Source organism: Arvicola amphibius, chromosome 1 (genome assembly GCF_903992535.2).
Source record: "Arvicola amphibius chromosome 1, mArvAmp1.2, whole genome shotgun sequence".
Lineage (NCBI taxonomy): Eukaryota > Metazoa > Chordata > Mammalia > Rodentia > Cricetidae > Arvicola > Arvicola amphibius.
Window position 1 is genome coordinate 48,069,022 of NC_052047.1, and position 24,915 is coordinate 48,093,936.

Here is a 24,915-nt window from a genome sequence, read left to right on the forward strand (position 1 = left end):
CCATCTACTATCATGTGAGGGTGTTCTATGCTTTAAGAAAGAGAAATACAATCCCCTTTGAATTTAGTCTCCAGTTTTTCATTGCTTCCCAAAGGCAGAGTCAGTTGTAAAAATTGAAAAGAGGATTTGATTGACATCCAGCACAGCACACCTGGTCAAAGCGTCCTGGGCAGCAATATGCTGAGCCAGAGTGGGAAAAGGCCAAGATTTCAGCCCTAAGTTTCCATCAAACACAAACAAGGGAACATAATTATTCATATTTTAAATTATATAAAAAAATCACCCAACATTGCCCTCTTAAAATGAAATTGGCCACAAAGAATTATTCTCTCCACTGAACAAGGCAAACAAAACCAATCAGAAAAGCATGCACTTGAAAACCGCTCAGAAGGACACTGGCTTAATTTGGCCATTCATTCTCTTTAAATGAGAGTCAGTCACCAAGTGTGAAGCACGCTCTTCCACAGGAAATGTAATCAAGAGCTGAATAAAATTACTTCATAAATGAACCTAAGAAATTCATTTTTTGCTCTAACTTTATTTGGATAATAGTTTGCCAAATAGAGTCTCACATCTTTCATGCTAAAATTAGAGTGTATAGAAACCATCTTAGCAAATGTTAACTTCACATCACTCAGCCCCCACTATCTATAGCCCACAACAGAAAACACTGCTGTTGAGGTACTTGGATAGCCTTAAAAGGGCCTTTCATGGGGCAACAGGAAACTAGAGTGCCTTGAACTTATGGCAATCCTCCTGCTTCAGCCTCCTAAGTAGTAGGATTACAGGCATGAGCCATCAGGCCCAGCTACTGGAGTTTCTTGTGGGAGCTACCAAGGTGAGCTATGAGACTCACCTTCCAAGTACATACCCTCCTGCCAATGGCCTCCCATCAGGCCTCAAACCAACCCTAAAGGTTCTACTACAACACAACTTTAGGGAAGAATGGGATACAGAGTTTTTAAAAGGAAATTGATGTCTCTATACAATGGACGTTAAACAGTCACAAAAAGAAAGGAAATGTTGTTGAACACCGTATGTACAAACCGTGCAAACAGAATGATAACTAAAGGAAGCTAGACACAAGGTCACTTACTAAATGGGTCCATTTATAGAAAATGTCCAGAACAGGCAAACCCATGGAGGCAGCAAGTGGCTGCTGTCAGGAGCAGCGACCATGAGGTTTCTTTCCTGCAGATGGAATGCTTTAACACAGGCATGGTGGCTCACAGCTGTAATTCTTACACTTGAGAGGCAAGATGGGGGTTTAAGGCACATGTTCGAGGCTAGAGTGGACTATATGAGACCCTATATCAAAAAGCCCCCAATAAAGAAATAGAGAAACCCGCCCAACATACCACTGACTACATATTGGAGACCAGTGAAACACACACCTCAAACTGGTAAATGATAATAATTACATCTCATTTTAAAAATAAAGCTGAGGGCTGGAGGGATGGCTCAGCAGTTCTGAGCACACACACTGCTCTTACAGAGGACCCTGTGGCCCCAGCTCTGCGAGGTCTAATAATGCCCTCTTTGGGCCTCGGAGGGCACCTGCTCTCACATGCACATACCCACACACAGACACATAATTTTAAATAAATCTTTATAAAAGAAATCTGTATTACCACTTTGGGAAGGATCACTCCTGTTACACACAGACAAGTTCTGTCAACAAGGGATAAGTGGTTAATGGGCCAGTCCCATTAATTAGTTAATTAGGCTCCCGTGGCTCAACGAGCAGGATGAAAAACCAGGACCTGCTGCTGCAGATAGTATAGTTGACTTGGGATTATAAAGAAAAATCCGTCATAAAATCTGTACTTCTGGAGGTGATGTGTGTGTGGTACGTGAGAAAGTCAGGGCTTAACACTGGCAGTCTTGAAACCTTCCTCAATCAATTCTCCACCTTACTTGTGGAGACAGGGTCTCCTCCTGAATCTGGAGCTCACCTTCTCAGTGAGGCTGGCTGGCCAGCAAGCCCTAGGGATGCTCCCATGTCTGTCTCACAGTTCATTCCGTCATACCCACTTAAACTCAGGGCCTCGGGGATACGTACCCCCCGATTCCCACTCTTTAACGCCTGCACCATCTTCCCAGCCCCACAGCTGTGCTGTTTCATGTGACATTTTAAGCTTTAAGACTCTGCTTTGGGGGCTAGAGAGATGGCTCAGTGGTTAAGCGCACTGCCTGCTCTTCCAGAAGTCCCGGGTTCAAGTCCCAGCACCCACATGGTAGCTCACAACACAGTTCCAAAGGATCCAGTTCCAAAGTATCTAACACCCTCACACAGACATGCATATAGGCAAAACACCAATGCACATGAAATAAAACCAAATAAAAATTAAATTAAAAGATAAGACTGCTTTGGAGCTGCACAGATTGCCAGTGCTTAAGAACACTTGTTCAGTTCCCAGCACCCACATGGTGGCTTACAACCATCCTTAATTCCAGTTCTAGGAGATCTGATACCCTCTTCTGACCTCCCTGGGTACCAGACACACATATGATATCCATATTACATGCAAATAAAACAGTTATACAAATAATTTTCTAAACCTGCCTTATTTTCAGGGAGAGAAAGCATATTTAATGGCATATATCCTAACAAATACTGTAGCACTGATCAAACAGACACTATCAGATCTAAATGAAAGACACAAAGCCTGATCCCTCTAATATAGTCCACAATATGAGACAATAATAATTGTCTCATAAAGTCTCTATGAGGCAGTACTCAAGCCATTATAGAAACTAAGAGGAACATTTCAACTCTGCATACTCGGGCAGTGATGGACCTTGTACCATTTAAACTGTAAGTCAGCACTGGGGTGCATCCCAACAGAAGTGCCATCCAGCGCTCACACAGCTATCTCCCACAAACACACCTGCTTTCCAGCCCTCAGCCAAGACCTGCCTTGCTGCACGCTCAGTCTCAGAATTAAACTGCTGAGTGTGGCTCCAATGTGGACTGCTGTGTGCCTGGAACTGTGTGTGGCTCAGGGGCACCAAATGACTGAGGCAGGAGTGGCTCTGGCTCTGCTCCGCCATGCTGAACTGTGCTGACCTCAGGCAGGATCTATTGTAATTACCATGATAACAGCGCAGTTAAGGTTTAGACTTGGCTGGAAACAGGCGGTACTGTATTACCTCTACATGGCGCAACTTAAGTTTTTAAGAAGTGGTTAACATTTTAAAAAATGCTCCTGCATAGTAAAAAATTACAGATTCACAATAGGACAGATTCAGACATAGAAGACCCCCATATGGGTCACAATGTTGGATGACTGTACGTAGGCTTGAGAGAGAGAAAAAATAAATATATAGAGAATAAAGTTAATGCCTTAAAAAAGGGGTAAAGTCTTTAAAGAGACAGAATAAAGTAAGTGATAGAGTAAAAATAAGCCACGTAAAAATGGAAAATTCACAGAGTCTGGATGATGTATTTTATTGTGTTTTCTTTGAAATTTTTGACTATAAAGGAGCTAAGTACAGAGAGACATTTCATTATATGGGCTGCCAGGCTAGACCAGAATGGACATCTTAACGGTATGACTTCAGGATTTGGATCTAAGAACATGATGCTTTGGAAAAGAGTTTCTTTTGTTTTCACAGAGGACGAGACTCTGTGGATTGCTTCTATCCCAATATGGTATGATAGACCACGCCCTCCTGAAAAGTTGCTGTGAACACCTTCAGAAAATTACTTCACTCAACTGCCGACTGAGATGAACCTGGCACACAGGTTACATCATGAAAGATCTGATTAACAGCGCCCCCATTCAGCAGGAAGCAGTTTGGAGAGAAATAACTGCGCCCATTTTCCCGAATATTGTTTATAAATGTTCTTTTACATTTAAAGGGGGAGATGATATAGATATGAATAATTTGCATTGGTATAGATTTTAAGGTCAATTTTGTTATATGTATATGTATTTCTGCTCTTGATTAAGGTATTGTGATTGTGTAGTTCATTTAAGAATGTAATGTATAATTAGGAAATATAGGTTGTTAATGGATAATCATCAATAATAGTCAAGTTTGTAGTCATGTTAGTTAGATTTTCTAGATGTGCATAGATATATTTCAGATAGGCATTCTTCATATCTTTCAAAGACTACAGAACATGGCATTTAATGTTTTAATAACTTAGGGTTTTTCATGACAATGAGACACGTCTGCTCCTGGCAGCACCAATCTACTTCGAGAGGAAGATGGGCATCGAAGAGGCTACTTATGGAGTTTGTTAGCCATTTGGGCAAGAAACTGCTCTTGGCTGGACTGTTGCATAAACTGGACACAAAGAACCCGCAGAGAGAGGACTGCTGAACTTGCCTAAAGGTGAGATGGTCTTTCGGGGTTCCTGATTCATGAAAGAGCCTGCGAGACGTTCTGCAGGACACAGCAGAAAGTGACTGAACTGTCTTTGGAATTTCCTGCTTCATGGAAATGTCTGCTGGACACTATGGGCCTGAAGGCCGAAGATGGATGCCCCAACGGTACAGAGGAACTTTGGGTGACTGTCCAGGCAGCGAGTTGTCTCTGTCATTTCTAGAGTTTGAAAGTTACATATATCTTGTTTACTTAGGTAATATTATATCCTCTGGAGTCTTTGATGGAGTTGAAGAATAAATAGATAGTTATAGCTTTCCTTAGTTATGATAAAAGATAAAATAGATCTAAATATTGTAACTGTAATACTTGCTTGATAATTGTTTTGTTATATGTAATTTTGCTATGTTACAGTTGAAGCCTTTCTTTTTTGTTTAAACAGAAAAAGGGGAAATGATGGAGGAGAGTTATCTGTCTATGTTACTTTCATTGGTTAATTAATAAAGAAAACTGCCTTGGCCCTTTAAGAGAACAGAAAATTAGGTAGGCGGAATAGACAGAACAGAATGCTGGGTAGCAGGAGGGGGAGACACTTCAGTCGCCATAGTGAGTCTCCATGCTTCTCCTCTCCGAGATGGACGCAGGTTAAGATCTCTCCTGGTAAGCAATCCACCTCGGGGTGCTACACAGATTACTAAATATGGGTTAAAGGAAGATGTGAGAATTAGCCAATAAGAGGCTGAAACTATGGGCCAGGCAGTGTTTTAAAAGAATACAGTTTCCGTGTAATTATTTCGGGTGTAAAGCTAGCCGGTGGCCAGGTGGCGGGACGCAGCCCCGTTGCCTTCCTTCTACACTGCCTCCTCTAAGTTTGCACTCCTGCCACTTTGGCTGCACCTAGGAAGCAGTGTACATATCACCTGGTAAGACAGTATTTTTAAAATGTCTCATCACATGACCAAGATCTGAAGATGAAACAAGATCCCAAAAATCTGACCACAATGAGGCAGTTCAGTTTATCTGAAAGTATTATTACACTAGAAAAGACTGATGTAGGAGAAGGCATCTCTAATTCTGAGACATACAAGGAGACACATTCTCAGAGAACAACTGCCAGCTTTTGTGAGATCACACAGGTTGCGTGTTGACTTTGCATGACCAACAAGATGTTCACAACCTACGACTATGAATGTTGGTTAAAGAGTGTGACAGGTTATGAATGGTTAGAGAGAAAAAAAAAAACAGAAAGAAATGAGACAATAAAGAGGAGATATTACATTATAAACCTACCGAAAATCAATATCCAATAAGAGGCTTTTTGTGTTGGACTTTTCACCTGGTGCTGTCAGTCTGATGTGCTCGTGTAGCCTGAAGGAAGTAATGAAAACCAATCTAATAAGAAGCTACAAATGCCACAGACAATCATCAAACAAAACCCGTAGCTGTTCTTCTCCCATCTCGGATACTTCAATCAAACACTGCAGAATCTGGCCCAGTTTAGTTTTGCAGATATTTCTTAAAGGGCAGAACTTTAACAGAGAAATCTAACATAAAACATTTCACTCTCAGATCAGAAAGCACCCACCCTATAACAAGGCTTCTCTCAAGCGGGCCAAGGGCTGCAAACCCTTTGAGAGGCCACACTCTCCATGTCCTCTGACATCCAGAGCTCACGCCTCACTCCTCACAGTACAGAACCACTTCACAGTAACACTTGTAAGGATAACGTAGCGCTGCGAGGAGAACGAATAAAGTGGACCATACCTTGGTGTTCCAACACACAGTACTCTTCTGAATCCGAGGGCAGCAAGGAGGCCTGCCAGAAACTGGCAGCTCCTATCCGTAAACAGGTACTGGGCGTGTGTCTTCTTGTTCTCCAGTGGATAGAGCAGCTGACTGGGCCTCCGGAGCTGGGTGATGGAGATGTCAGACAACAGCTGATGCTCACCATGCTCCCCCCAATCCACAGGTAACAGCAATTGCTGGCAACTTCGACAGAACTTTCTCTGAGTCAAGGGCAATTGAATAAAACTCAGGTACCTTCAAGATACAACCAAGGACATGGGGTGTGTGTTTTAACTTTGTTTTTGTTTATTAGGACAATGTACTCTGCTATTTTTAGTTTCCACGAAGTATTCTTACTTCCCAAAGAGTATTGCATGAAGAAGCAAAAATGAGAAAAGGGATCCATGGAATGTTGGCCAGAATTTATGTCTGGCTGTACACCTCCAAAGTGGAAGAGAGTCAGCAATTTCATAAGAATTGAGATGCTCCAATTTAGTCACTGAATGAAGATCAATATCCATTTAAAATGTGAATATAATATATTACTCAAACAGTTTAGTAGTAATGGCAACTACTAGCACATTTAAATTTATTGACAAATCCATGTGCTCTAACTTTGACATGTTAAACAGTCTGGCTCAGTTGGCAGTCATTTTAAAATGAGAAATCAAAATCATTCTTCAAGTTCTTATGACATATTTAGCAAGAAAAATTACCTCCTAAAAGGAGAGATGTTCCAACCGAGCTCTCCGCTCTTAGCAGTACTGACACAGGCTGTCAGCAGCCCCTCCCCAGGCCAGCAAGGCAGGACCGAGAACCTTTTAAAGGACTATTCCGAGCCAGCTGGGGCAGCACAGGTCTGCAACCCCAGCACCCACAAACCAAAAGAGGAAGACCATGAGTCCCAGGCCAGCCTGGACTAAATGGTAAACCAGTCTCAAAAACCAGAAACCGGGTCAGTACTGGATACCCCGCTTATTTGTTTTCAAATATGATTCCAGAGTTACTACATTTCTTTTCTTTTTTCAGTGTATTAAAGATTATTGAAGAAAACACAGTCATTATATCTTAAAGGCTGACGGTTTTTATATATGTGACACCAGTTACAAAATCAGAGTAAGAACACAAAAGGAAAAGAAATGAGCAGACGGTGTGAGTGCAAGCATGCCATGCAGCACTGTGCTACAGGGTGCCTGCATCCAGTAAGTCAACGGGATCAGTCGGGATCTGCATGGCAGATGCTATAAAGAGGAACCCAGAGAGCATTAGAACTTTTTAAGCAGTTTCACTCCAAAGGCCCCAAGGCAGTGGCGAGTATTCTAAACGGTTACAGCAAGAAATCAGCTGCTGCCCACAACGGAAATGTCTCTCGCCCCCTGCTAAGGGCTCCTCTGACAGCTTCATTCATGACTACAAAGAAGAAAGAGAGGAGGAAAAGAAGAAACTTCAGAATAACACATAGTGAGGTCAGCAAGGAAGGACCCTAAGGCACAGATGGCCAGTGGTAAGTCTAGCAGAGCCTTCAGCAGCCCTGGTGTGAAGTCACCACGGCTGCCTCTCCACCAGTGACGGACTCGTGGAGTCCAGATTTACCATCTGACCCTCCAAAACATACAAAACATACAAAAGTTTTCAGAGGGGCTGGAGAGAGAGCTCAGAGGTTAAGAGCACTGACTGCTCTTCCAGAGGTCTTGAGTTCAATTCCCAGCAACCACATGGTGGCTCACAGCCATCTATAATGAGATCTGGCACCCTCTTCTGGCATGTAAGCATACATGGAAGGAATGTTGAATGTCGCATACATAATAAATAAATAAATAAATAAATAAATAAATAAATAAATAAAGTTTTCAGGTACTGTTCCCCCAGCACAGTAACTGGAGGAAGCAGAGGGGGGAGTGAGCAGCTGACCGCACACCGCCTGGAAGGGGTGAGCAGACCACGACTGACGTAGCCACGTGGTCCCCAGAAGAGCCTTGCACCTATGTGAAATCATGAGCATGGCTACACGTGCTGTTTATTAACTCTAGCACTGCGGGGAGGGGCAGCAAAGACAGGCAGGTCCCTCACAAAAATGACATGGAGTCAACTTCCATGAAGGAAGCCTTGAGGCTGACATCTTCCTGAGGAATACCTGATGCCTTCCCCCTAGCTATTCTTAGATCTCATCTGCTGGAGTTTCCAGTCAACCTAATTAGATGGATGGGACAGGGAACATTAAAATCTCCTTAATCGCAGTCAGCACTGTCATATATGCACAAAGTCCTAAGAAAATCTTCAGAAAGGCGCTGAACTAGTAAGCAAACTCTCCAGACTGCAGAGCAAACGCTGATGTAGAAAGTTACTGTTGCAGACTACAACACCATGGCGTTGGTCTCCAGTGCAGAAATAAACAAACACACAAACCAAAAGAACAGGAGGGGAAGAATTCAACACTATCTTAGTTCCCCACATGCGCTTCAACGAGGTGGTCCACAGCGTTGGTTCCACAGCATTATGCATTAAAGCAACGATCAGATTCTGCAGCCCTTCTAAGCTTTAGGCAACAGCAATTACTGCTAGAACTCACCAACTGAAACACTGGTAGGTTTTAGATAAGCTAGCTAATATCGATCTTAATATCACAAAAGGGAACAACGAACCAGTCTGCCTTACAGTGCAGAAAAAGAAACAAAAGTAGGAAGGCCAAATCTAAAAGAAATCATCTAAAAGAGCTGGCTATAGGTACTTTGAGCAAGGGCAGTTCTTTTTGAAGCTTCAGGAATATTTGCGTCTCCTGCCTCAGACAGATGTTTTCAATTGAGATGTAATTCGCATGCCACACAATCCACCAGTTGCTGTGTGGTCAAGGAATGGCAGATAGGGTATTTAAAAGTCATGCTACAATGCCATAGCCTAATTCCAGATCATTTTCATCACCACCAAGAGAAACCTGACCCCATTGGCATCTGCTCCCCATTACCCCATCCCCAGCCTTGGCCACCACTAACCTACTTCTAGTCTCCAGGAATTTGCCTACCCTAGACAGGTCACATAAATGGAATCACGGAGTAGCTACATACAGATTCTTATGTAAAACTTTTAAATAAAAGTCTTTTGCTTCAAAATGGAAATGACTTTGACATTCAGCCAAATGGATACATAAACAAGTACTGCCAAGGGGGCTATTATGGCACTGAGGCAAGTCACAGAATCTCAGAGCAAAGGTGAGTGTTAAGTTGGGAACATAGCCCCCAGGCCTGAGAGTTGTATTGGTCTGGACTCCAAATCCCAGTGGTCAGGACCACTCCCACAGGGTATTTAAGTGAGCTCCCAAAGGAGAAACACAAGGTCTCTTTTCCCTGCTCCTGGTGGTCGAGCTAGCGGCCTCCGGGTTCCTGCTCGGGGCTACCTGAGAGCGCAGGAATCCCATTAAACATGGATATATTTTAACTTGGCTTGTTGTGATTTGGCTTGATTGAGATTTTTGTGTCAGCAGAGAGCTCGCATTACGAAAAATTCCTAACAGTGAGGACTATGGTTGCAACACAACACAAGAGGAAAGGACAGACGGGACAGGGGCTAGGGGTCAGCTGCGGCGCAGAGGCTTTGCTACGGAATAGTGCATAGGCCGACATATAGAACCTAAAATTAAAAGAGTCAAGTAAAGGATTTCTAAGACATATTCAAAAGATGCAAAGATAACTAAAGAAAAGAATCAACTAAAATGAAAGTAATAAAACACCAGGAAGAAACAGATGGCCTTCTCTCATTTTACAGTGATGAAAGTCAGAGAAAGGATTAGACATGGCATCCAAAAGTACAAAGGAGGACAAGCAAGATGACTTACTAGGTATAGCACTTGCCACAACAGCCTGGTGACTTGAGTCCCATCCCCAGGGTTCACAAAACCACACTGGAAGGGGAGAACCACTCCCAGAAGTTGTGCCCTGACCTCTCTACCTGTGCTGTGGTTCACATGCACCTGCACTTACACATATAACATATAACAAAGTTTCCAAGGTGATAGAAAAATATAAAAGAAACACCACTCTGCCCCAAAAGGAGAACACATAAACTGTAATATAAAGAGAACAAGCAGAAGTAGACAACAAAACCCAGGGCATGCAGACTGATACAACAGGACAGCCAAAAATGGGCTGATTCACCATGACAACAAAATCCAAGCGACTTATTTCCAATGCCAGAGGTGCTTGGGTTTGAGTTTGCCAGATGACAAACAAGCAGGAGCAGTGGGCCCTGGCCCTGTTTTCCTGAGCAGGTGGCACCTGCTTAGCGAGGAGCTTGTAGTAGGATGCACTGGACAGTCTACTTCCTGATGGAGACCATGTGTCAGAGTGGGGAGGGAATCTTAGCCCCAGAGGATGGCAAGTTTGGGGCAGGGCTATACAGATGATCATCAACTGTGCTCCACACCAGTAAGGAACACAGGAGTGGGTAGAATTTGCACTGTGACTATAAAAACCACTGGTTTGTGCCAAAGTGGACTCTGCACATCAGCTGTGTGAGTATAAGAGTTCATCTGGGCTGGCACAGGTTCTGGAGGAAGGAACTGCAAGAAGTCCAATACTTGGAGTACCAATAGTCTGCTTTCAATACTTGGAGCATCTTGACCTCATTACTGTAGGGTTGGGGGCCTGTTTCTCACAATCATGCTAAAAAGTGCATCACTCTGGATCAAAGCAAAATCTAGAATGTTATTTCATCACATATTTTACATTTTGTTTTAGCTCATGGATGCTACTGAGATTGAACGGGTAACTGCTGTCAGTTCCTAACGCCATCACATTTAAGTCAGTACTGCACATCACTTGAATCCCAGTGAAGGATTGTCTGCCATCAAGCCACGGCTTAGCATGAAGGCACACTACCACGCAGGCACATTTGGTATTGGAGATGAATGCACTCACCAACCACAACAAACACAGGCTTTATAAGAGCTAAGAAAACAAGGAAGATGCCTGAGACAGTTCATGTGATCATCAATTTGATAGCATCTCCAATCAAGGAAACAAGCCTCCAGGCAGAGCTGTGAAGGACTACCTTGATTAGGTTAACTCAGATGGGAAGAGTGCCCGAATAAAGGGCACCACCTTCCCTGGGCTTGTGTCCTGCACTGCACAAAAAGGAGAAAGCTCACAGACCACCAGCACTCACTGTTTGCTGAGACAGACTTAAGTCACCAGCTGCCTCAAGCCCTGGCCCCCACGACATCCTTGCCAAGACGGACCACACTCTAACAGCGAGCCAGAACAGTCCTCTCTCCTGTAGGCTGCTTTTGTCAGGGTACTGACCACAGCAACAGGAGGAGGGAAACAATCCCACATGCAGATGGAGGGCAAGATGTTCAATCAGATTCTGATATTCAATTGAACTACCTACCACACAGGGGAATAGCCAGCTGAAGGCAGAAGCCATGAATTCTCTAGGAAGGTAAGTGTGGTGGTTTGAACGAACTGTCCTCCATAAGTCTCAGGCATCTGAATACTTGGTACCCAGTTGGTAGCCTTAGGTGGGGCCTTGCTAGAGGAAGTATTATGTCACTGGGGGCTGGCTCTGAGGTTTCAAGACTCATGCCAGTTGGTGCTCTCTACTTCCTGCTATGGTTCAAGATAAGAACTCTCTGCTGTTCCTGCTACCATCTCTTTGGTTAGCCATCATGGACTCAACTCTCTGGAACATAAGCCCAATTAAATGCTTTCTTTTATAATGTTGCCTTTATCCCAACAATAGAAAGCAACTAATACAGAAAGCAATAGTGGGCAGGCAGGATAATTCACTCACCTGAGAATAACTAATATCAAGAGGAGCAAAGCACACTACCGTCTGCACCCTGACAGCTTCCTTCCTTTAAGGCCTCCCGAACTACTCTTCAGAGGCCTCTGCAGCCATCTTAGTAAGCCTTTCTTGATGCACAATAAACAGATCTTACATCCCTTTTGTATCTCATGACCACAACATCATCATTCACTTTACGCCTCTTTAAACTTAGCATTCAGGCTGGCTTCTGAAGTTTGAGAGAAGAAGGAACAGGAGCCGGAAGCTCTCAGGATTACTCAGCTCCTGCCTCCTGTTTACTGCACATGCCCTGAGGGAGAGGAAATTTCATTCTGCCGCATGGCTCAGCATGATTCACAAATTGCAGGCTAGCATTTTGAAATGTCATTTTTATTGATCTCCATTTGATGTTCCATTTGCCTTTCCTGGAGTACACAAATTATGTTTATGGCATCTGTCTAACAGCAGACCTTGAAAATCTAAGTTTAAATGAGTTCTAAAAAAAAATAACCAAATGAAATATCAACCAAGCAAAATTATCTGGATGCACATAAATTAACACTGATCTCCACATTCAGATTTATCTTCCTCTCAGACTTCATAGGTCGCAATAAGTATGGAAGTACACCATATAATAGAATATTAACACATTTTAAAGCATAACAGGCAGCTAAAAACTATAAAGAAAAGCAAATCTCAGGCACAAAGTGTAAATCCATCAGTTGAGCATCTATGAAATATAACATGATTCAAAGACCATGTTATAAAAATGCTTATCAAATACCATTCCATAAACTAGAAATCTGTGCAATATTCCCAGGCCCACAACAAAAACTGGGTAACAAAGATCTATTCATCTTACTGCATCATCTTTCTCTAACAATTTCAAAACAACACGAGTCAGCTGGGAATCACGGTCCCTGTCTATAAGACCAGCACTTGGGGAGTTTGAGGCTGGAAGACTGTAAGTTCGAGGCTAGCCTGGGCTACAGACCAAGACCTTATCTAAAAAAAAAAAAAAAAAAAAAGGCAGCAGGAAGCTCTTCCTACTTACACTGAGACCAAGGTTGTGCTCTATCCTAAGTATCAAGTTTAAATATAATTTATGCTTGCAATATGGTTCTTTAATAAGTTAATTTACAGATGAGTTGACATGATTAAATTACCTAAATTAGAAAACAATTACAATCTCAAGAATATACACCCCTAGGTTCATTCATACACAAAAACAAACTCCTAATCTCAACATGAAGGCATATTAAGGGAACAGGTAATCCACCATGCTTTGATTTTAAAAACACCAAGATCTCAACACAATCTATCTTAAGGTAAATCTTAGAAGAATGACCTATCTAGAACTTTTACTCCACACAGCATATAACAAAACATTGGAACATCAACTAGAAAGTCATGCAGTGAAAGCAATTCAGCCTCTGTGAATTTCCCAAACCCGATTAGATGCTACGTCTTCACGGTGTGCGGGTCAGCTAATGCACGAGTCAGCAGTAATGTCCTCTCTTTCCTGAGCACCTAAGTCGTCTCAACGAAGTGAGCTGACACTCACTTAAGGCATTCTTTATACTCTGCATCTTTGTATCTATACAAGTTTAAGCACACACATTGGCTCCAATGGTAGCACTCCTGTTCTCTTTGAACTCTTAATGAATATCTGCTGTATGAACAAATGACTGGAGGGACAGGGGTTATGGGTCATATATGGCTTAAGATGTTGAAGATAATTTTATCAAAACATACTCTCAAGAGATCAGCATAAAACAGATGAAGTTTCTGCCATCCTTCCCCTCCCTCCCCCATACCAAAAAGCTTTTTGGAAATTCAATACTTCATATTTTAGCCAATTTTACAGATTAATTATACATTTAAAAAATTCATTTAACAGGAGCTGGAGAGATGGCTCAATAGCTAAGGACACTTGCTGTTGTTACAGAGGACCAGGGTTTGGCTCCCAGGACCTAAATGACGGCTTAGAAACATCCGTAACTACGGTTCCAAGAAATCTAATACCTTCTTTTGGCCTCCTTAGGCATTAGGAACACACATGGTGAACATACATACATGCAGGCAAAATACAAATGTAAGAGAAAATAAATCTAAAAATAGATTTAAAAAAAATCCTTATCAGCCAGGCATGGTAGAATACCCTTTATCCCAGCACATGGGAGGCAGAGGCGGTGGATTACTGTGAGTTTGAGGCCAACTGGTCTACAAAGCAAGTTCCAGGACAGTTAGGATTGTTAAACAGAGACAGCCTGTCTCAAATAACCAAAATAAAATACTCTTTATCAGGTCTTTTGCCTAAACATAATTTAAAATAATTTAAAAAATAACTCCCACACTCTGGCAATACGGGGATGAAAATGGACTCCACTTCTGGACTAGAAGTTTATTATGCAGAGAAAAGGATCATCTAGACCTCTTTAGGGTCTAACCATGTCACCAACATCCTTATGTGACATGAAAACATGCTTAACAGATGAAAATGGCTGACAGCAGAGTACAAAACTAAATACATATTATTATCGCAACTCTGTAAAAAAAAAAAAGCACATTTTAGTGTCAGTTCTAATGTGCCCCCCCCCCCCCAATGGTTGTGCTGATGAAAATGTCCTAAATAGAAGAACTTTGGCCAGGTACACAGAAGGATTGTCATCTGGCAAACAGAGAGCTACAGGGGGTTTCTGTTTACAGGAACCTCCCTTAAACCAATTTGCCCCCAAACGTCAACAACCTTGGGCAAAGGCATCCCGTCCCAGTCAGTCAGCTCCAAGACCCCACCCTGCTGACTGTCATAAAATCCTCTTGCTTTCCCACCATCTTGCTCCTCTCTGCCTCTCCTATAAACCTTTCTTTCTACCCACAGAGTGGTACAGCTTAGTGGTTTCACTGAGGAAAAATAAAAGCCAGCACCAAATCCTACATGGCTGCAAAAGAGATGGGCTGCTGGGCAGAAAGCGCAGGCACGCTTTTCTACTTCCCAAACCACCGATACTCTGTTTCCTACAGCTACGATAATCACATCCGGACATACCTTTATCTCCTATCTATACAGGAAATCATTGTCAGTCACGAATCACTATTTTTTTTCATTTCTAAAATGATACTTTGAATCAGAGAGGCAGAAAGCATGAATCACAATTCAGTCATCCTAACTGGATGAACTTCAAGTTACTTCATGGCTCCAAGTCTCCAATTTCCACCAAGTGTGGCCACCTTGGTGAGACTGAAGGTCACCTCAGGGGCACTGCTGAGCACCAGCCTCACAGAGTGCTCACTCACTCACTCCCGTCTCAACATCTTTCACTGCTGACTGAGCTCCTACCCAGGAAACAGACCCCTCTGGTTAAGTACTAAAGTGAAGGGCAATCAAGTTATCTTAGAAAAGCATCCTCTACCACAAGCTTTAAAGTCTAAGAAAGCTCAGAAAAGATATTTTATTTACCTGTTTACTCATTGTGGTTTGGGTTGGGTTAGCTTATTTTGTTGAAGAAGGATCTCTCTTCTTTACCCTGGCTGGCCTGGTACTCCCTACACAGATAGACCAGGCAGGCCTGAAACTCACTGAGAGCACCACCTACCTCTGACTCCCAGTGCTGGGATTAAAGGATTCATAACTACCCCCAGCTTCAAGCAAGATATTTTAAACAGGCCACAGGACTCTTTTTCACTTGGCCAGAATAAGGCCTCACACTGCTGAATGCTGAAGCCTGGGCAGCAGAAGGAAGCACCATAAATGAAAACCTGTCTGTTATCAGTAAACTGTCAATCAGACATGGCTTCCTGGACAGCTTCACCCAGCACATGGAGCACTATGCAAAAGAGTCAGGGCAGAAAGGAATTCTTGTCACAGGTTTCCTACGGAAATAAGTCCGTGAATTCCAACACATCCAATAACATTTTAATAATGCCAGTTTTAAAATGTTTATAGCTTCAACCATAATCCTGCACTTGAGAGGCAGAGGCACAGAGATTGTAAGATCAAATCCAGGTAGAGCTATGTAGTAAGATTCTATCTCAAAACAAAACACACACACAGAGAGAGAGAGAGAGAGAGAGAGAGAGAGAGAGAGAGAGAGAGAGAGAGAGAGAGAGAGAGAGAGAGAGAACACAACGGCTAGGACTGGAAAGATGTTTCATCTGTTAAGAAAGGATACTGCTCCTCCAGTGTACCCAGGTCCAGTTCCCAGCATAAATATGGTAGCTTAAAATCATCTCTAATTCTAGTTCCAGGGAAGTCAATGCCCTTTTCTGGCCTCTACAGGCACCAGACATGAATATGGTGCACAGATACACATGAACACAAAACACTCATAAAAATAAACCAATTTTTTAAAGCCATGGCTAAACACAGGCTTTGCAATACAGCCATGGAGCTGCTCAAGGTCTCAAGGACAAGGGAGCGCTCAAGTTCAAGGGAGCAAGGGAACAAATATCAATAACAACACAAGTCAGGAGTAGGGCAACGTACTAGAGGCCACAAGGAAAACAGAAGCCAAGGACTGAGCCTACTCTGTTATCTCCTCCCTCAATAAATCTTCATAACACACATACACACTTACACATACATACACTCACACACACAGAACAGAAGTACTTGAATAGATAATTCTTCAAAGAAATCACAAATTCCAATATGCACATGAAATAAACATCAGTACCAATTAGGGAAATAAAAATCAAAAGCACAACATAGCTCTTCTCAACTACTAGGATGACAATACTGAAAACGAGAGAGCAGTGCCTGTGTCCCAAGCTGAACACTTCCCTAAAAGCTGCGTGGGCATGTGTCCGTGCACCTCTATTCACAGAGCCCCTAGGGGAAGACAGTGGGTGGGGAGAGCAGAATCCCTGGAAGCTTGCACACAAACTAGCCTGGTCCACAAAGCAGTGAACAAGACAGACCCCCACCTCAAGCAAACTGAGGACACCTCTTAAAGATGTCCTGTGACCTCAAGGTGCCTGTTGCGGAACCTGCTCTTGTAACCCCCCCAACACACACACACACACACACACACACATTAAAAATCATAAAAATATGGCTACAGTGTAATTTAGAACTACATCACTTGCCTCCCACACACAAGACCTGTGGTGTTTGATCTCCAGCATCACACAAGAAAAGTAAATGTTAGCCAGACAGTAGTAGTGCACACCCTTAATCTCAGCACTTGGGAGGCAGAGGCAGTTGGCTCTCTGTTAGTTCTGTGGTACACAGTCCAGGACAGCCAGGACTACACAGAGAAACCGTCTTGAAAAAATAAACTACAAAAAAAGGGAATGTTAGGAAGAACATGGAGAACCTCTATCCATTTGCTGACAGGGACATATAACTATTTTCAGCCCCTGTGGAAGAGTTTGGCTGCTCCTCAAAAAGAATAGCTACCACACGACCAAGACCCCGTCCACTGGAAAGACATGAAAACACACACTTTGTATGTCTGTGCTCACTGAAGCATGATTCACGACAGTCAAAATGTGCAGGCAAGCCAGTGCCATCAACAGATGGGTGGGCTTTTGGAATATGGTTCATTCATACAATGAAATTTTAGTCAAAAGAGAAAGCTTTGTCACATGTTGTAACGTGAATGTGCCTTGGAAACATGCTAAATGTAAAAGTCATAGATATCAAGAATAAATATTATATTATTCTGCTCATATGTACCCAGAATAATCAAATTCATAGCAACAAAAAGTAGGAAAAAAGTCACCAAGGTTTGGGGAGGCGGAATAAGGGGTTATTACTCCATGGTGACAGAATTTCTGTTGATGGGATGAAAACGTTTAGGAAACAGCAGTAATGGTTGCACACATCGTGAATGCAATCAAATCCAGTGTATTACACACATACCAGTAATTCAAGTGGAAAGCCTTGTGTTAAAAATAAATAAATGAAAGCTAAAAGGAACAGAAACAATAAAAGCAACATTATTGCCAAAATGATAAAGAAAAAAAGACATCACACCAATACCTTTCTATGCACTGTGCTCGGGACAGAGGGGGCTGGTATCTTTGGTTATGAGCTTCTCGGGCAGCAAGTCTAGCTTCCGACAACTGAAAGAGAGAGCAAACCATATTCAGTCATTTATTTATTTATTATCAGAAGGGTGGAACACACCACCACCCCTTGTTAGCTTGGACTTCCCAGTTTCCAGAGCTTGTGAGAAATAAATGATTGTTGTTTTCTAATATTCTTCTTAACAAAAGTGGAAGCTGCCAAGAACAGTGCTGCACACCTTCAGCCCCAGCACTCAGTAAGTAGAAGCAGGCAGATCTCTGTGAGTTCGAAGCCAGCCTGGTCTACATTGTGAGTTCCAGGACAGCCAGGGCTACACAGAGAAACCCTATCTCAAAAAATTAATTAATTAATTAATTAATTAATAAAGGCAAGAATTGAAGTTAAAACACAGAGGCTGACGACTTAAACTCATTCTCTTTAGAGACAGTAACATAACAGTATCAAAGTTCAGAGACAAGTAATAACTCAGATCTCCAGAATTTAAAAAAAAAAAAAATTCAAAGCTTGGGATTTTCTTCCCTTTTAAAGAATTTATCTTGGGGATGTAGAGATGGCACAGCAGTTGAGATCAAATACTACTCTAAGACCCAAGTCTGAGCCGGGCGGTGGTGGCGCACGCCTTTAATCCCAGCACTCGGGAGGCAGAGGCAGGCGGATCTCTGTGAGTTCGAGACCAGCCTGGTCTACAAGAGCTAGTTCCAGGACAGGCTCCAAAGCCACAGAGAAACCCTGTCTCGAAAAACCAAAAAAAAAAAAAAAAAAAAGACCCAAGTCTGTCAAAACACCCACATCAGGAGGCTCCCAACTGCCTGTAACTACAGTTCTAGAGGATCCCAAGACCTCTTCTGACAGCCACGGGCATTTGCACACATTTGAACATACCCATAAGAAAGCACACAAACACACACAGTTAAAATTAAATCTGAAAAATACCAGTGTATTAAAATTAATAAGATATTTTATATGTTTAAACTGTATGTTTATTGGTTCATTCTCAATAACTATGGCCAAGAAAATGTTATCATACCTTTTCATCTTCCCATTGAAAAAAATTACAGTCTTTTCTATCTCTACAGGCTGAGCAGGCATAAAACTTCCGTGTTTCTTCCTTCCCTTGGTTCACTTTTACAAACAGAAGAGTGGGCCCTAGTTTCAGAACAGGAAGGAAAAAGAAGCGTCAAGCAACAGTCTACAAATTATTTTACTTAAAAGTTACTTAGGCATTATGCATAATTTATAATTCAATGCACTATTCTCTGTGATAAACTTTATTCAGTTGTAACATTGATGCACTAGAATATTAGAATCCCTCCAAAAAGAAAATGCTTGCTGTCTACATTATTAAAGACACCAGCTTGGGTCCATAATGAAAGTAGACTTAAAGGAACAGACTTGGATAAACAAAAGGAAAAGCCCAGAGAACTTCAAGGAACGTCAAAACTGGGGAAGACGCGGGGTGTCTTTTCGGTGAAAACCTACGCTTTACAGTTGGACAATGAGCGAAAGTTGGTTAGACTTCCCTTTTGTTGTTGTTGTTATTTGTTCATTCTAACTCAAAAACAAACCAACAAAAACCTAGCAAACAAACAAATGAAATTCCCCTAAGAACTTGTCAACGGGAATCCTTCAATCCCCTGCAGCCTTCATTCTGCTTACTCCCTACCCCGCCCCTCAAGCGCCAGCAGTCAGGACTTCTCTAGGGGTTTCTTAAACACACGGAAAAACACTTTCTAATACGGGTGATACTCAAGCATCACACAAGGTGAGGAAGAGGGAAAGAGAAAAGCCTTTTTTCTCTTCCACAGTCTAGTCCTAAAGTGCCTTTGGCGCCATCCCGCCAGGCTGAGCACAGACACCGACCCACCGTGTGGGCACATCGGGGCGGGAGCCGCGGGGTCCGAGGGGAGCGACAGTTCCACCCCGGACGCCCTGCTTCCCGTGCTTCCTTCTCCCTCCACCGGCTCAAGACAGCCCATGGGCGCCGCCATCTTACCGCCGCCGTCCCGAAAGTCTCGGTCCCAACCGAGGAGACGGAGAAAGAGCGCCGCCGCGGCGCCAGGGACCCACAGCGCCCCGCGTGTCCTGGAGGAGCCAAGCGTCGGACCCAGAGAGCCTGGGGGAGGGAGGGGGCTGGCCGACCTGTGCCAAGAGCTAACCTATAGCCGGGAGATGACTTCCTTCCTTCCTTCCTTCCTTCCTTCCTTCCTTCCTTCCTTCCTTCCTTCCTTCCTTCCTTCCTTCCTTCCTTCCTTCCTTCCTTTTTTGTTTTGTTTTTCGAGACAGGGTTTCTCTGTAGCTTTTGGAACTGTCCTGGAACTAGCTCTTGTAGATCAGGCTGGCCTCGAACTTACAAAGATCCTCCTGCCTCTGCCTCCCGAGTCCTGGGATTAAAGGCATGTGCAACCCGGCTGTAATGATGACTTTTTCTTTTATCTTGTCTTTTTCTTTCCGCCCCCCCCTCCTTTCCTCCCCCTCTCTCTCTGTCTCCCTCTCTCCTCCCCCCAATGATATTTTTTGGGTTTTTTTTTTTTTTTTTTTTTTGAGTTAGGGTTTCTTTGTGTAACAGCCCTCGCTGTCCAGGAGCTCACTCATGTAGACCAGGCTAGCCTCGATCCACCTACCTGTGCCTTCCAAGTGTGGGGACTAAAGGCATGCATTACACTGCCCGGCGAGATGAATCTTTAGAACAAAAATTTGATTCAATGATAGAGTCGAAAGGCCAACAAAGAGCTAAAACAATAGCTGAATTAGCTAACAGCTCAGCAGCTCTGCTGCGTTTTACAAAGCCACAGTACCATCTAGCCTCTTGTTTTGTTTTGTGACAGGGTCTCAAGTAGCTCAGGCTAGCCTCCAACTCCTCAGGTTAGCAGAATATGACCTTGAACTCCTGACCTTCTGCCTCGACCTCCCTAAGACTGGGATTACCAGCAAGTATCACCATGCCTGGAGCTCACCTAACATTGAAAGTTGTACTTGATTATTGGATTCCCACTGATATTTGTACATCAATAACAGAATGTCCCCATTTGCCAGTGGCAATTTCCTATGAGAATAACAAATAGCGCACAGGTTTTTAAAATTTTTTAATGATTTATTTAACTTTATGTTCATTGGTGTGAAGGTGTCAGATCTCGTGGAACTGCATTTTCAGATGGTTGTAAGCTGCCATGTGGGTGCTGGGAATTGAACCCGGGTCCTCTGGAAGAGCAGTCAGTGCTCTTAACCGCTGAGACATCTCTCCAGCCCCTAATGCACAGGTTTTTTTTTTTTTTTTTTTTTTTTTTTTTTTTTTTGGTTTTTCGAGACAGGGTTTCCCTGTAGTTTCTAGAGCCTGTCCTGGAACTAGCTCTTGTAGACCAGGCTGGCCTCGAACTCAAAGATCCGCCTGCCTCTGCCTCCCGAGTGCTGGGATTAAAGGCGTGCGCCACCACCGCCCGGCGCTAATGCACAGTTTTTATAACCTCTAGTTTAACTTGAGTTTGGCAAATTTGCAGGACATAAGACTAACATAAAAAAAATCATCTAAATATAGAATACTACTTAGAATTCCCAAATAATAATGAATGGAGTATGTATGTCTAATATGCACCGATCTCAGAGCAGAAAACTAGAACATATTGCTAAAAAAAAAGTCAAGAAAGATCTAAATAAATGTGGAAGCACATTAAGTGCTCATTAAGTGGGCGACAAACATGGTACAGATGCCAGCTCCTCCCAGGTTCAATGCAGACTGATTTAGTGCAATTTGAAAGCATGATTCTGAAATGTATAGGAAAAGTCAAAGAAATGGCTAAAACAATTTTGAAAGAAAGTACCAGAGGGGAAGAAATTAGTCTATACAATTCCAAGCATGGTGGGAGTCATAATCAAGACTCACATACAACATTTGATTGTCAATAAAACTCTCAAACATGTCATTTTGTAGTATCCCTAACATGGCACACACACACACACACACACACACACACACACAAAGATCAACAAAGGTTGATCTGAAGAAGGTGTATGAGGAGTCACTACATAATTAAAAAGATAATGTAGACTTCAAAAAATAATGCAGTTTTCTCTTCTGATGAAAAACTTTGGTGAGGAAAAAAAAACCATGCCTTATAATTAGGGACCCAGTTATCAGCAGTTCACAACAGGCAGGCTTGGATTTTAAGAACTGTGCCACTAGGGCATCTTGTCACAGAAACATTAAATTCAACACAACTGGGGAGGTTATAATATCACCAAGGTCCTAGTTTTCTAGAGTTTTGTTGTGTGTATATCCCATTAATGACTGGAATGTTGTTATGAGAAGTTAACTACGATTGATTGACTATATGAATATTGGTTGAGGGGGTTATAATCATTAGTAAGTTATGATTGTTTTTATTGCCTAATAGTGTCTTTAGTTCACACTGGAAAATTCTGTGTGCAGAGATACACTGAAAGCCTTGGGAGGATTCTGATGGAAAAACTGAAAAGAGACCTGAGCATTGGAATGGACTCTGGCCATGTGTCCCATCATTCAGAGCAGAATCCTAAAGCTAAGACCCAATGATTTCAGAAACTCTTCCCACAAAGGCTCTGGACAAAGCGGTGAACTCCTTCAAGCACCAGGAAGCCTATTCCATCATCCTTAGAGAATTACAATTCCTAAATCTCCTTCAAAAAACATGAATAAAGCCTAATCATTTTGTAGAGGATGTCTTACCATTGTCTCTATCTTCTGGTGGAAGAAGGTTGGTCCTGTCCCTCACAACCAGCCATCTGCAATTGTGGCGGAGGTGTGCAGCCAGTACTGTGGCACCCTTTTCCAGTCAAGACCTATACCTTGGCTGCATTCTCTGCCATAGGTAGCTTTGCCTGTTAGCCTCCCTCAAGTCTTCTAGGTTCTTGGGAGAATGTGGTCTCCTCAGAAGTCTTTGCTTTACTACCCCAGTCTCAGATCTGAGCCCTGATTCCCTGCTGAGTTGGCCAGTAAGCCCCCTAAATGCCTTTTCTCTGCTTTCCCTCTGCAGCCCTGAAGAGCTCCAACTGCGGAAACTTGGCTGGGAAGACATGAGACCCAAAGGGACTATGGGAGACTTCTGAGACCTTTGAAAACAGTGACAGCACCGAAGAGCTACACACCCTGGAACTGTCACCTTCTTGGGAGCTATCAAGACTCACTGAGCTTTTTGTGGTTGTGTTTTGTTTTTGTTTTTAGAGACAGTCTCACTGTATATCACTGATTGACCTGGAATTTACTATTGCAAGCAGTTTGGCCTCAAACCTATGTTCATTTTTGGGGGGGTTTTTTTTGGGGGGGTCGGGGGGAGTTCGAGACAGGGTTTCTGTGGTTTTGGAGCCTGCCCTGGAATTAGCTCTTATAGACCAGGCTGGCCTCGAACTCACAAAGATCCACCTGCCTCTGCCTCCCGAGTGCTGGGATTAAAGGCGTGTGCCACCACCACTGGGCTTATGTTCATTTTCTTGCCTCCGTCTCTAAAGCACTAGCATGTCTGATGTGCTCTGCAAAAGTCCCAAGGAGTAGGTCTCCAGAAAGCCAGAACAGCCCCGAATCTGAGTCTAGGTCAGGGGCAGAGTGATTGCCTTGTGTGCAGGAGACCTGGTCTTCCACACAGCAAAATACAAACAACCCTGCAGATCTGGAAGTTTCGAAGAGCTCTTCACCAAATGGAAGAGCAGGCCAGCCCCTTCTTCCTGCCTGTAAAGCCTTTCTGGCAAGAAAGCTAGAGAAAGGCAGGAGAAAACAGGACACATACATAAAAGTGACTGTCGCCTTAAAGAGTGTAAAATGGAAACCTTGAGAAGAAGCCATCTGCTACAGAGAGCTGCACAAATGGTGGCCGAAAGTGTCCTCCAAGATTCCTGCCACCTGGAGCTCCACTGTCTTCCTGTGAGTTAGCCTTTAGGAAATACCAGATTGTTCCTCAAGCTGAGAATATGGTGGTAGGTTAGAAAGGCCCTGACCCAATGGTTCTAAGGGTATCTGCGGTGGTTTGAATGAGAATAGCTCCCACAACCCATATATTTAAATAGTTCTTCAGTTGGTGGAACTATTTAGGAAGGATTAGAGGGTGTGGCCTTGGAGAAGATGTGTCACTGGGACTGGGGCTTTGAGCTTTGAAAATCCCATACCAAAGCTAGGCATAGTGGTACACATGTTTAATACCAGCACTCAGGAAGCTGGAGCAGATAGACATCTCTGTGACTTTGAGGCCAGCCTGGTCCTCATAGTGGGTTCTAGGTAGAGAAACCCTGTCTCAAAAACCAAAAAGAAAAAGAAAAGCCCACACCATTCCCAGGGTCTGTCTTGTGAATCAGATGGAAGCTCTGCATACTGCTCTGGCACAATACCAAGCAGCCCACTGCCATGCTCCTGGCCATGACGGTCATGGACTCTATTGCCCTTGGGAACTCTGAGTTCCAAATGAAACGCTTTCTGTTGTAAGGTGTCTTGATCATTGTGCCCTTACAGCCATAGAAGAATTCCTAAGACAGTGCATCTAGAAGAGGACACTCGAGGGCAACAGGAGATTATAGAGATCAAGGCCAGGTAGAGACAGAGGTAGTCTAAGCTTGGAGTCTCTGTTTTGAGTCAGGGAACTGATAAGGGTCTGTCCTGTCCCTTTAAGAGACAAGCTCCACCCACTCCCCCATTCCACCAAGGCAAGCAGATCTTCCTTCCACTTCCAGCCTGTGCTTTTCCTTTCTCTGCCCAGTCTCTCTTCCGAAGAGGTGGCTGAGGCCTCTTCTCTCCCCCCACTCCTCTCTCTCCCTTTATCTCTTTCTCTCTCCCCCCCTCTCTCTTCTCTTTCTCTCTCCCCTTCTCTCCCCATTTGTTTTCCTTCTATAACCCACTAAATAAATACTTACTCTGCATGGTGTGCCTATCCATCTCTGTCTCTCACCTGCTGCAGCTCCCCCAGACCCACTGAGGTCTCTCACCCGCCACTTCCCGGGGACCCACAGAGGCCTCAGGTGGTGGGACC

At 43.3% G+C, this 24,915-nt stretch overlaps 1 protein-coding gene across 2 annotated transcripts in view; it reads right to left on the minus strand.

Annotated features, from left to right (window-relative positions):
- Positions 1-19,923, minus strand: part of Zcchc4 (zinc finger CCHC-type containing 4) — a 42,797-nt gene extending 22,874 nt beyond the window's left edge. For both annotated transcript variants that reach the window (XM_038312190.1, XM_038312191.1), the window contains exons 1-5: positions 19,797-19,923; positions 18,960-19,078; positions 17,885-17,967; positions 6,100-6,375; positions 5,626-5,703 (exon numbers count right to left, since the gene is read on the minus strand). In XM_038312190.1, the coding sequence (XP_038168118.1) occupies positions 5,626-5,703; positions 6,100-6,375; positions 17,885-17,967; positions 18,960-19,078; positions 19,797-19,920 (680 nt within the window). In that variant the 5' untranslated portion in view covers positions 19,921-19,923. The remainder of the gene's footprint in view (positions 1-5,625; positions 5,704-6,099; positions 6,376-17,884; positions 17,968-18,959; positions 19,079-19,796) is intronic.
- Between the last annotated feature and the right edge of the window lie 4,992 nt (positions 19,924-24,915).